We start from the raw sequence: 13409 nt of genomic DNA on the forward strand, positions 1-13409 counted from the left end.
CGTTTTCGTCTTGCAAAGCAAGCCCATAGGGAAATTCGTCTAGCGAAGCAACGCAAAAACCGAAAAACCCTTTCGTCTAGCGAGTTTTTCGTTTTGCGAGGCATTCGTCTTGCGGGGCACCACTGTATACGAAAAGGCAAGGTACAATATACAAAAGGATGTCAGGAATGAACAAGAATTCTTGGCAAAGGCTTTGGTGATTAATATGGAAAATATTGTTTTATTCCCACATCACTTCTGCATGAAAGCCAGCTTTTGAAAAATCGTTGAACAAAAACCCTTCATGGATTTGCTTCGTATGTGAACACCACCTAACAGCCCATAGCAAAGTATCTTGACAAGGCAAACTCATTACGAAATCAACCAAGCTCTGGACATGTCCGAAGATTAAGGCTTTCTGGGAGATGATATATAATGAACTGAAAAAGGTATTTAAATATACCTTCCTTAAGAAACCAGAGGCCTTTCTCTTGGGCATAGTCGGACAATTGGTGTCAAAGAAAGATAGAACGTTCTTTATGTATGCGACAACAGCAGCAAGAATACTCATCACAAAATATTGGAAGACACAAGATTTGCCCACCTTGGAAGAATGGCAGATGCAAGTGATAGACTACATGGAGTTGGCAGAAATGACTGGCAGAAACCGAGACCTGGGAGAAGAATCAGTGGAAGAGGACTGGAAGAAGTTCAAAGACTATCTGCAGAAACACTGCAAAGTTTATGAATGTTAAAATAATGTTGGTTTTGGAAATAATATGGCATTAGTGATATAGCTTAAGAAAAAGTGCAAAACGTAACAGAAAAGGAGGAAGAATCAAGGTTATATTATGTCGAAAGTAAATAATATTATAAAGGTGGTTAAGTACAAGGGGAAAGCTTGAAGACATAATAGAAATGAACCTAACAATTAGAAACGAGTTTCTGAAAGAGGGTAAGGACTTGCTGTACCTGATTGGGTAAAGAGGAACACAAAAAAGGGAGGCGTGAGGAAGTCAAGAAAGGAAGTTAATTAGGTATGATTTCAAAAGTTGGAGTTTTTATGTTTTGTTTTTGGTTGGGTGAAATTTTTCTTTCATTGGATTCTATTTTGATGTGTTTTAAATGTACTTTTGAATATGTTTCTTTTTTCTTCTTTTCTTCTTTTATGTGATTTCTTTATATTTCCTTTTTGTAAAAGCCTAATATATATATTTTTTAAAAAAACAAAATCAACCAAGCTCATTCTTGAGAACAGTTCCCTTTTTTTCTACACTAAGTTTTGTGATGCTAGAAAGCTTTCGCTTTCAGCAGACCAAATGAGCCACAAAGCAAGTTCATGACGACCCACTTCGTTTCATACATGAAGCAGTTAGACGATTTCCTGAAATGCTACCTCAGTAGCTCATTGTTGCCAAAGTCAGAAAACACTTTAAAACAGTATGTTGTGTCTCATCTTTGGATGGAAAGAAGATAAAAGTCGCAACCAGAGAAGAATGGCAGATTAAGTTGATGGATTGTGCCGAAATGGCAAAAATGGCCAGAAGAATCAGAAATCAGGAAGACCAAAATTTTAATAAGGAATGGGGAAATTTTATAATTTGTCTTAAAAATCATTGTAAACAGTTAAAATCGTTAGTAGGATTGGAATAACACTTGTAGTTTAACGGTGAGGTTTGGATATAATGGAGATGTAAAAGATCTGGATTATTTATAAAAGATGCAGGAGGAAATGACTAACAATAGGACCCACAAGGGGGAGGAGAGAAATCCAGATTCTTTGGAATCTTGTTTTTATGATGTTGGATGTTGGATATGTGATTGTAAAACTTTAATTTGACAAACCAAATAAATAAATTTATAAGGAAATAAAAACAAAACAGTACGCTGTGCTCTAGTAGCCAAGCTACATCTGCATCACAGTGCCCCATTAACAGTGGATAGGATGGAGAAATAACTTGGGTCATCAAGCGTCTTACAGAGTACCGTATTTTTCGCTCTATAACACGCACCAGACCATAACACGCACATAGTTTTTAGAGGAGGAAAACAAGAAAAAAATATTCTAAATGAAATAGTGGATATATGATTTTTGTGGTTCATGCTGTGGCCACAGACATGTGATCTGACAGTGAGTTTGGAGTAGCCCAATGCAAAAATCCTGAGGATCCATGTGGATCCATGCTTTGTAACCATGGAGGAGGGAAGGAAGGGGAACCATGGATCCTCTGCTCACGACTGCAGCAGATCCCCCCCCCCCGCCACCCGCAGGCATTCACTCCATAACACGCACAGACATTTCCCCTTACTTCCTAGGAGGAAAAAAGTGAGTGTTATGGTGCAAAAAATACGGTACTTGGTGCCTTCTCTGGAAAAACCTTTTGAAAGAGAGAAACCCAGCTGGAATAAAGCTGCACTTCACTGTGCCCCCATCTCTTCCCTCTCCATCGGCCAACACAGACCCAAATCCCCAACCTGGGTATCATGTCACATCCTGGCTGAGAGGCTCAAAGAGGGTGCACCCATTTACTGAGAGTACACACTGAACACAAGCAAATATATGGAAAGAAGAGAAATTGGGCAGATTAGGCCAGCAGGTGGCATCTCACTGTTTTATCTGATTGAAGGTATTCTCACAAACACGCATCAAAATAAAGACATCAACATGAACGTATACACAGTTTGAGCCAAAATATGGCACTAAAAAGTGGTAAAGCCCCTTTGAAATGATTCAGGAGTCAAGGTTCAACAAAACTCAACTTTCTAATCAATAAGGGCTGCCAAGAGGTGCAATTCAAGGAAAGGCATGCCTAGGCTGGTATAAGGAAGCTTCCAATGCATGTAGTTTGAGCTCTGTGAAGGAAATATAGGGTATAAACGCTTTAAATAAATATTGTATATAGACTGGCAGCCCTACCTAGAGTTATGAGGGACTGAACCTGGGAGCTTGGTGCATACAAACTGTGTTCTATACAGCTCTGTTCAGTTAGTGTTCAGTTACATTAACACCAACAGGCACATAGTCAAGTGTCACCAAGGTATGTTCCAGAACTCTAGAAAGAGGAGTGTGCTTATTTATGTCAAGTACAAACTTGAACAGTTACCCAAAAGACATGGTAATTCTTAACTGGCTATTGCCTAGTTGGCACCAGCACCAGGTATCAATTTGCCTGAACTTAAGAAGAATAGCAGCCATTCTATGCACATCTTAGTAATGAGTTTTTATCACAAATCTGGTCAAAGCAGCTGAAGAAACAGTCATATGGCCATACGAGGTGCACATAAAAATGAAATTTTATTTGCTGACTATTTATTCTTTTTTGGGAGGAGGAGGAGCAGCAGCCTTCTGCAGCTTCTTCACTTCATGCTTGATGATTCTGTTTCTCTGTAAGGAAGCAAAATTATACAGTCGTAAGCAGGACTCACGTTTTCAACCTATCTAATGGACTTTATTAGTTACTCGTAAGTGGGCAACTGAAAGATTTAAGTATTACAATGCAGGTTGGGGTTATTTTGCTTGAGCAGCAGTCAACGGTTTTCTGTTACATTTTATAAAAGCTATGCTTGTAGAGACTGCGCAGAAAGGACTGCAGAAGTGCACACTGAGTGACAAAACTTCTAACTGGTCGGGCGCAGCCCTGTGATGAGGCAACTGCTTCAGTCATCAGATCTGGAGGGGTGAAAGACAGTCCTTGACCCCCACTTTGAGGTTGGAGCACCACTGCAGTGAACCTTTAAACACGCTTTGCCAACGTCACATAAAATGGTGAGGCTGCCTCACCCACAATGCCTCACTCTGATGAATGACGCCTTCCTTGGAGTGCACAGAAGGGAGGGGAAAAGATGGAGAGGGAAGTGGGAAGTGAAGGAAAAGGCAGCCATCTAGATAAAACACCGCTTCCCTGTTTCCCAGTGTAAAAACTCCCAATGCAGCGGAGATAACCCTAGAGCCAGCAAGGGTGGCAAATTGTGTTCCATCCACACATGGCTAGCAGCTGTATTCAGACCCACTGCAGTTTCCATTGTGGGGTCTCCAAATGCAGCCCTGCATATAAATTGCAGCCCGTCTAATCAAACCCAGAACATGAAACTACAAAGTGCTCACACTGATATGCAGGACAGTTCTATTCAAATAGTTAAAGGAAGCATGGTTATTCAAACCATAAAGAAAAAGGAATATAAAACTAGATTACTAGCAGTTTTGCTTTTACCTACCATTTTCTTGGCCTTCATGACCTTGTAACGATCAAAATCTGACATCTTGGCTTTCTGTGGAAAGATTTTCCAGGGCAGACAAAAAATAATTGTTAGAAACATAACCATCTTGCTAAATAATGCTGAGTTTTGTTCAAACTTCCAAACTTGTTTTCACCCCAACGAAATACATATCTCATGCCTGCCAATTTAGCTTCTGAGCATTCTTATTTATCTTGTCAATTGCATTTATATCCTGTCCTTCCCCCAGCAAGGTCAGGGTAGTGTACTTAGTTCTGCTCGTTTCTCCTTTTTATCCTCACAACTCCCGTGAGAGGCAGAGTTCGGAAATTGCCAGGATGGTGCTTGACGCCGCCACCACCTGGAGGTGCATGCCTGGGAATCCTTGGATCTTGATGGCTTTCACACAATAGCAACATATCTTGTAGAATTCTGTTGTATTTTATCTGCACGATGATAATGAATTTCAGGAACCAAAAAGCCGTGTTGAAAAACACAACTTTTGAGCCGCCTGGCCCCAAAATGGCAGCTATGCATTCCGTATTGGTGGCCGTATGCCTGGTTTAAGGAGCTGTTTGGCGCCCAGCTTAGATATCTGAGTTTCTAACACTGTTAGGTGTGAGAGAGAATTCTTCCACCAAGGACTACAAGGTAGGCCAGTTACCTGTTCTGAACGGTACTTCAGAGAGCATGCGGAACAGATTTGTTTATTGTTAATTATAGCTATTTTTACTGGCCCTTCAGAAAACCAATAACCCATCAAAAAACAATTAAGGTTTTAAGAGTGGGGGAGAAAGAGTCACCCCGATTCTGAAAGTCTATGAAAGTAGGTACAGTGGTACCTTGGTTTTCAAACTTAATCTGTTCCGAGAGTCCGTTTGACTCCTGAAACAGTTCAAAAACGAAGGCGTGGCTTTCGATAAATGTTTGCAAACTGGAACACTCACTTCCAGGTTTGTGGTGTTTGGAAGCCAATTTGCAAGGGAACCTAGCCATTCGACTACCAAGGTACCACTGTACCAGGCAAACCTACCTAGTAAGAGCATACTACAGAGAAGAGGAGGGGTTTTTCAGTGCTGGCACCCAAAGAGTCATCCATTGCAAAACCTAAAGGTCCTGTCCTAAATTAACCTAACATACCAGGAGCCAGGCACATAGATAGGTGGCCTTTTAACTGAATAGATTGAGATGCAACCATGTTGACCTGCTGATACTTTTGCTGGTAGTAATCATTCAGTTGCCCAAGCAACAGCTTATTTAGCTAGATTAGCATCAGTATCTCAGCCCAATGTTGCAGACTTCATGCTACAGTATTTCAAAAACATACCTTCTTCCTGGCTTCAATTTTTTGTGCCCATCTGGTAGTTTTCCACTTCTCGTTAATGTTTTCCTTCTCCCAAGCAGCTCTCACATACTTTTGACGAGCACTAATTTAAGAAAAAACACCAAAATTTGTTACTGAAACAAAACACAAGCTCTCATTTTCAGATGAATCTCAGTAGCCAGCATCAATGCACCGAAAAACATTCTACAATGCATTTCCCCGATAGACTCTTCACTTAATAGTAAGGAGTAAAAGCTTTGTAGCAACCATACATCTGTCCCTTCAAAATGTAGTCTCATAAGAGCCGTTTAGGAAAAGTAACAGTTCAGATCATAACATGGCTTGAAAAATTCTCTGCGTGGGACTTTTTGCTTTGTAAGGACACAGTAGTCACAAACAGCAGCTTCTTTATATAGGCAGCTCTTAATAACAATGATTATGTCATAGTTTCAGCAGACATGACCCTATCATGCCAGTCAATTTTTGGGGAGGGCGGAGGGAAGGTTTGTGAAGTAACGGCTGGTACCCATTTTTAACAAGCTAGCAAACTAGGACCTTCAGCCCAACTATAGCAGGATACCCTTCAAGCTGATACCAAGTGAAGTCTTCCTCTAAAGTGAAGTCCTTTCCATCTCTCCATCTCATTTTTCCAGATGGAAAGAAGACAAGGTCCCTATCAGAGAGGAATGGCAAAGCAAACTGATGGACTATGCTGAAATGGCAAGGCTGACTGGAAAACTCAGGAACCAAGAGGATAAAAACTTTACAAAAGAATGGGAAAGAATATAAGTTATCTAAGAGACCACTGAAAGCAGTTGGAAACATTGGCAGGATTTTGATTTCACTTGTAGCTAACAAATACCATGGACAATATGGAGTGATTTAAAAGTTAGAATATGGAAGAATATGCAGTTGTAAATAGTTCTAACGTTTTGACTCCCGAATGCTGGAAACAGTGACTTCTGGTTTGCAAACTATTTTTGGAAGCTGAACATGTGATGGCACTTCTGCAGCTTCCAATTGGCTGCATGAGCTTCCTGCAGCCAATGAGAAGCTGCGCTTTGGTTTTCAAACATTTTGGAAGTCGAACAGACTTCCAGAATGGATTTCGTTCGACTTCCAAGGTACAACTGTATATGGATTTATTTTTGGATTTTTATAACCTTGTATATCTAAAATCAAATAAAAATGATTTCAATAAAATGGAGGAAAGTCCTATGAAACCACACATATTCAGCAAAGATTTCAGCCAATGCTGAACATGATAAACTGTTAAGAGAAGTATGATGCACTTTGGTATAGCAGTAACAATGCAAGCTATTTCCACAATTTTCCACATTTAGAGAGGAAGTGATGCTAGATTAAAAAACAGACCTGTGAGGAAACTTGAGAACAAAGTCAGTCAACTGCATGCACTTGAAGGGCATAGCTTGCCTTCGGACACCGCTGCAAGGACCATCTACTAGTGCCTAGAGAAAAGAGAAGGCTTTCAACAGGACTCTTGGATTCAGGGAGAAAAATACAATGTTGTTTTGCCAGTCTAAAAGGAAACCTGAATTGATTTAGATTCTAAATTGAAGTGCAGAAAATTGAACAGAGAAAGGCAAACAGCACCACTTGAAACAATTATAAAGCAGCAGTATCTTGAAAGCCAGAAGTTCCCTTGCTACCTTAGTAGCTCACCTGCACACAAGTGGCAGAAAGAAAAGCATCTATGGCAACCTTTTAATGGCTAAAGTAGCCATCTAGAATGCAATCTGACACACAATTTCCCTGGGAATAAACCCAACTGAACATAGTGGGACTGACTTCTGCGTAATCATGCATGGGATTGTACTGCACACGTTGGACAAGGCAACTGATAAATGGCTACACAAGAATTTGTGAAAAAAGTTAAATGTCTGCAAGTCTACCTTTAGCACAACCCCACCTAAATCTTAGGTAATTGCTCAGTGTCACAGAGCACACATAGATCAGTCATAGGAACTAGAAGCTTGAGATCTTCAAAAAGACTTACATGGTGGTTTTTTAAAGGCAAACTAAGGACCACCTGCACCCATACCCTTGTACATTAAAAACAACAGAGGGCCCTCCTCATTTGTCTGCCATTTAAATTAGTGAAATTGTCAGGCAGAAGGAAGAGGCACTTCTGACAGTTGACTTCAACATTTTGGAATTTATTGTCTGTCCGCCTCTGAAAAATCACCACCCTCCAGACTTTTAGAAAGGTTCTAAAGACTTGTTTCATGCAGCCTATACATAATTGGTTTTTTCCTGTAGGGCTATATTAAATGGATGATTTAGTAACTAATTATATATTTTAGGCTGGATATTTTATTATTGCTGGGTCACTTCAGCACTCAAGTACTTGAAAGGACTTTGCATATATGTTATTGCTATTATTTTTGGAAATATTTATCATGTAAACCATCATGGCAGAGCTTGGCTCAGAAAGGTGGCCTGCAAGTATTTCAAATAAAAAGGAATGTTAATAATAATAATAATGGCACTGACTCTGTTCCTTCTCAGTCATCAAGAGGCACACAAGGAAGCATTCAAACTTACCCTGTTCTGATCAATAACATCCACAATCGCTACCAGCTTGCCCGCATGTGGTCCAAAAGAAATATAGGCAACTCGGCCAATCTCAACGTAGCGTTTGAACACCTTAAAGAGACAGAAAATTACTTAAAACAACTTACAATGATGTAATGCTGGGCACTTAGGAACAATTTGAACTGTGAACAGTGCAGGATTTACATATAAGCTAAACAAGCTATAGCTTAGGGCCCCACTCTCTTTGGAGTCCCCCCAAAAAGTTTAAAGGGAAAAAACTGGATGTACATTTACATAATATAAGATAGAAAACAAATAAAATAAAACCCACATACAGCAACAGTATTTCGTGTTGTGTGGGCTCCTATGATGCAAGTAACGGGCCCCGCCTGCCAGCCTGCTCCCTAAAACATCACTTGTTTGCTCATTTCTATATACAGGGTTCAGTTACCTATTAGGTCCATAAATTACCATGTAGCATATATTCAACACAAAAAACAGCAACAATTTATTTATTCTGCAAGTAAGTCAGATTCTGGAAAAGGGGGTGGGCAGTAGGATCTGGAGGCAAAGGAGGCAAAGGGATCTCCCACATTCAAGTCAGTCAATGGCCTGCAAACATTCTGCAAGGCCAAGTGGCCACCATGTAACCGCCAGAAAGGAACCAGACAGTTATCTGGGGCCAAAGGTACAAGAGAAAGGTCACCTAGGGCTCTGGGAAAGAGAGCGCAAGCATGAACGTGCAAAGGTCTGGTGGCTCAGACTCCTCATAAAATCACAGTTAAATTATTCTCCAGAGTGAAGGATATCAGGAAGGACCACAGCCAATGCAATACAATAGTGGAATAGATTTCAAGATGGAACTAGGTATGTAATCTGTATTTACATCAAGTTTTCAAAAAAAAGTTACATAAAAAGCCACAGAAATTCAAGGTTGGTCAAGATTTCCCAAGGAGCAGATTTCAGGCGGCAGCTGCTGTTGCTCCGCGGTGCCTGGCTCTTCACATGCGAGCCGAAGGCTGGGTGGCACGAGGCGGTTGGCGGCGGGGCTCCCTCTCCGCCGCCACCCCGCGTCCCCATTCCTGCCCCCCCCTTTGGTCTACAGTGGTACCTCGGGTTAAGCACTTAATTCGTTCCGGAGGTCCGTTCTTAACCCGAAACTGTTCTTAACCCGAAGCACCACTTTAGCTAATGGGGCCTCCCGCTGCTGCCGCTCAATTTTGGTTCTCATCCTGAGGTAAAGTTCTTAACCCGAGGTAATATTTCTGGGTTAGCGGAGTTTGTAACCTGAGGCGTCTGTAACCCGAGGTACCACTGTATTACCTCCTCTCTCCCCCCCCAAGCCTTACGGTCTCCCCCCTCCCTCAAGCGAAGGCCCTTCCCGGCCCTCGCCTCGCCTCACGCCGCTCCCTCCCGGGCGCCTTCTCCGCCTCGCGCGAAGGGCAGGCCGCGCGGCTCCCCCCTCGACGGCCATTCCGGCCCCCACCCCAGTCGCCCTCGAGGTAAAGCCACGCGGAGGAGCCCGCGCTCACCATGATGGCCGCCTCACGAGCCGAAGGCCGCGGGGAGAAAGAAAGAGCTGCTTCCGGTCGCTTCGCGTATCCGTTTCCGCCGCTCTGTACTGCGCAGGCGCCGCGGGCGGGCCCTCATGCGTCGATTCTCCTCCTCGCTCGTTCGCTGGCTTGAAGTGGCGAAAGCGCAGCCGGTAAAGCGCATGCGCGGTAGCGGACGCGGAGGGAGGCGGGCGAATCCGAGCGCTCGGAGAAAGCGCATGCGTCGCGAGCGTATCTGAAGTCCGAGCGCAGTTTGGGAATGGGGAATACCGCTTGCTCACTAAGCGCGCGCGCATGCGCGCGGAGCATTCTGTATGCCGCGGGGGGATAAACTGGATTTAGAAAGGAAGCGAATATTCCGAGTAGCTGGACAGTCTTGAGATGCGTGGAGAGTGCAATGCTTTGCTGTGTGGTGGTGCTTTGCAAGGCAGAGTGAAACCCAGGTGTCCGGAAAAACCCGAACGCAGGACAGCCCATATCGGAAGTGGGTTTGGGGCGATTTTCCTAAAAAAATAGATTTAAAATTCTTCTTCTTTCTTTCTTTTTTGAAATTTTGCTCAACCACTATGGGAAATTTTCGAAAATCACGAAAAACCTGGGTAGGAAAAACACAAGAAAAGAAAGCTCAACTGCTTTTGGGTCCGGATTTTCGCTTTTGGAAATATGGCAATCCTGAAATGACTGAGCATTTCGTCATCTGACTCACGTTTTGAATCGTAAAATAAAAGGTACTGTACGTACTTGCAAGCTGTATATAACCTGAGCACACAGTTTCCCCACCCTTTCAACATACATGGAATTGTAGCAAATAAAATGTGGAAAGAGAAGGGAAGCCATTGATATCTTAAGGATGTATAAATGAGTACTTTAAATTGTAAAACAGAAAATTTAATAAAAATTATATATATATATAAATGTGGGAGGGGGTATTGTTTTTGTTTTTTATTATGTCATGTATTTTTGTGTTTTTATATTGCAAACCGTCCCATGGTCCTCGGACGGTATAGAAATTTAATTGATGATGATGATGATGATAATAATCGTCGTCATCTCCATTTGAAAGTTAGTCCCAGCAAGTTCAGTGCAGCTTGCTTCCTGGTAAGTGGAGTATAGGATTGTAGCCTGAGCCTCAGTGGATCACACTGCTAAGAGTTCAGGAGTCCCTATTTTTGTGCACAGTTAGTGGGCACTGCTTGCAAATATATTGGCGCTCCAGCCCTATCATTAGGCAATGTGAGGCAACAGGCTCTCGTGCTGTTTATCCCTCAGTGTTCCCCTGCATGCAACATCCAAGACAAAGCACTCCCTAAGGTAGTCTGCTTTCTTCAGGTGTAGTGGAGAACGCTCTCCAATTGCTGAAGTAAGAGCACAGAATGAGACTTAGGGGTTTATTTTAGGTGTCACATATAAAGCTTATTATAATGGATGGATGGCGGCTAACAGATTGAGGTTGAATCCTGACAAGACAGAACTAATGTTTTGGAAGAGGAGCGGGAGGCGCTGTGGTCTAAACCACCAAGCCTCTTGCTGATCAGAAGTTCGTGGTTCAAATCCGCACTACAGGCTGAGCTCCCGTTGCTCTGTCCCAGCTCCTGCCAACCTAGCAGTTCAAAAGCACGCCCTTGCAAGTAGATAAATAGGTACAGCTGCGGCGGGAAGGTAAATGGCATTTCAGTGTGCTCTGGCTTATGTCACAGTGTTCCGTTGTGCCAGAAGCAGTATAGTCATACTGGCCACATGACCCGGAAAGCTGTCTGTGGACAAACGCCAGCTCCCTTGGCCTGAAGCGAGATGAGTGCTGCAACCCCATAGTTGCCTTTGACTGCACTTAACTGTCCAGGGGTCCTTTACCTTTTTACCTTTTTTTTACTGTTTTTGGGGAACCGGGTGAGCAGGTTCTGAATGGGGTAACAGGTGCACAGCCTGGCAGTCATTTTCGACTCACAGCTGTCCATGGAGGCACAGGTCTACCAGCTCCATCTGGTATGCAGGCTGAGACCCTACCTGCCCATGGACTGTCTCGCCAGAGAGTTGCATGCTCTGGTTATCTCCTGCTTGGACTACTGCAATGTGCTCTAGGTGGGGCTACCTTTGAAGGTGACCTAGAAACTACAACTAATCCAGAATGCAGCAGCTAGACTGGTGACTGGGAGTGGCCGCCGGGACCATAGAACACTGGTCCTGAAAGACCTAAATTGGCTCCCAGGACGTTTCCGAGCACAATTCAAAGTGTTGGTGCTGACCTTTAAAGCCCTGAATGGCCTCGGCCCAGTATACCTGAAGGAGCGTCTCCACCCCCATCATTCAGCCCAGACACTGAGGTCCAGCTCCGAGGGCCTTCTAGTGGTTCCCTCCCTGCAAGAAGTGAGGTTATAGGGAACCAGCCTTCTTGGTAGTGGCACCCGCCCTGTGGAACACCCTCCTATCAAGGAAATAAACAACTGTGTGACTTTTAGAAGACATCTGAAGGCAGCCCTGTTTAGGGAAGTTTTTAGTGTTTGATGTTTTATTGCTTTTTATTATTAATAATATTCTAATATTTTATTAATATTCAGAGTAGGCAGGGTATAAAATTATTATTATTATCATTATCATTATTATTACAAATGCGAGAACATAATTTGTCTATTACCCACAGTTCTTGAGTGACCGGTATATTAAATTAGCACTCCTTGTATTGCTCCAATTCCATTTTCTCTATAGTCTTGCTGAACCCAAAGGGCCTAGATCTGCCTTTTGCAGTATAGAGATAGATGCTTTTAGGTACCATACATAGTGAATGTACCACTCCAGAGCACCGAAAAGAATAAACTGTCAGAATCTTCGGTGGCCGTTTTATGCCTGAAAAGGGAATCAGTTGGGCATGGCAGTTGTGATTAATATTGAATTGTTTTGTGGACAGATGAAAGGGGATATTGGAAGGCATCTAATGAACAGGAAAATCAGCCAAAGTCTTAATAAATAAACACACTTAAAATGGTTCTATGCAATCACATGATATTATGATAAGGGCTGATCTGAAAAGCCCAGTGATTTGATTGGTTTAGGATGATGTCATCGGATTGCAACTATTAAGATTGCTGTGATCCTTTCATTGGTGAAATGCAATGACATTTGTAATCTGGAAGTGTATAAAAAATATGGCTTTGGATGTGGTTCTTGGCAGCCTCCTCCTTATTTTTGTGGCTGTCCCTATGCGTATTTTTATTTCGATAAAGGCCTTTCTTTTCCCTTGGAGCCTGCACCCTTTTGTTTGGGGTTTCTGGGAGGAAATACCTCCAGTCTAGGAACTTCTTTTTAAATTTCTCCAACAGATGCATCAGGGCTTTTTTCTGCCTGTACTTCATTTCGTCTTGTTGCGGCACCAAAACGGCTCAATTCGAAAGCACCCGCCGTTTCCCTTATGTCGTAAAACACTGCTTTTTCAAATAAGAGACCGTTCTGTTCTCTCCGTTCTGAGCGTATTTATTCTACAGGAAACACGTGGTCGACATGACAGGCGTTCTTTCGCATGCGCGACACCACACACGAATACACGAGGAAGATGAGGCACAGTAACGCCACGGCTGTGAAAAAGAGAAGCAGCCCAGCGAACAGGGAGGGGCTCATGGGCAACAAGATCATATTGCTCTCTGCTGGAATCATGTTGGTGAGACTGAGCATGTAGCCTAGCGACCAGGCTATGCTGCTGTTATCGACCTGAAACACAGGAAAAGAACAGCAAATTAGACTCTTCAGATAAGAAGCCTCAGGGCCATTCTAGAAGATAGAAGATCTGCTTT

The 13409-nt window shown here is 42.8% G+C and overlaps 2 protein-coding genes across 2 annotated transcripts in view; both read right to left on the reverse strand.

Annotated features, from left to right (window-relative positions):
- Positions 1–3255: 3255 nt before the first annotated feature.
- RPL14 (ribosomal protein L14) lies at positions 3256–9759 on the reverse strand. The gene is made up of 6 exons (XM_083468638.1): positions 9607–9759; positions 8084–8185; positions 6893–6987; positions 5522–5621; positions 4195–4248; positions 3256–3364 (listed from the first exon to the last, which is right to left on the reverse strand). The coding sequence occupies exons 1-6, from the start codon at positions 9607–9609 to the stop codon at positions 3290–3292; spliced, it is 429 nt and encodes a 142-aa protein (XP_083324764.1). The 5' UTR covers positions 9610–9759; the 3' UTR covers positions 3256–3289.
- A 3307-nt stretch (positions 9760–13066) lies between these two features.
- The window catches only part of ENTPD3 (ectonucleoside triphosphate diphosphohydrolase 3), a 28167-nt gene continuing 27824 nt past the window's right edge, over positions 13067–13409 (reverse strand). The window contains 1 exon segment of the mRNA XM_083468669.1: positions 13067–13326. Coding sequence (XP_083324795.1) covers positions 13093–13326 — 234 coding nt within the window. The 3' untranslated portion in view covers positions 13067–13092.

Source organism: Podarcis liolepis (assembly GCF_965112155.1).
Source record: "Podarcis liolepis genome assembly, chromosome: 12".
Classification (NCBI taxonomy): Eukaryota; Metazoa; Chordata; class Lepidosauria; order Squamata; family Lacertidae; genus Podarcis; species Podarcis liolepis.

Bases quoted from the DNA above. Each gene is read 5' to 3' on its own strand.
- RPL14 (XM_083468638.1), bottom strand. The intron at 6,988-8,083 runs GTAAGTTTGAAT...TCTTTTCTCTAG, and splicing joins ATGTTATTGATCAGAACAGG to GCACTAGTAGATGGTCCTTG. The intron at 4,249-5,521 runs GTATGTTTTTGA...ATCTTTCCACAG, and splicing joins AAATTGAAGCCAGGAAGAAG to AAAGCCAAGATGTCAGATTT.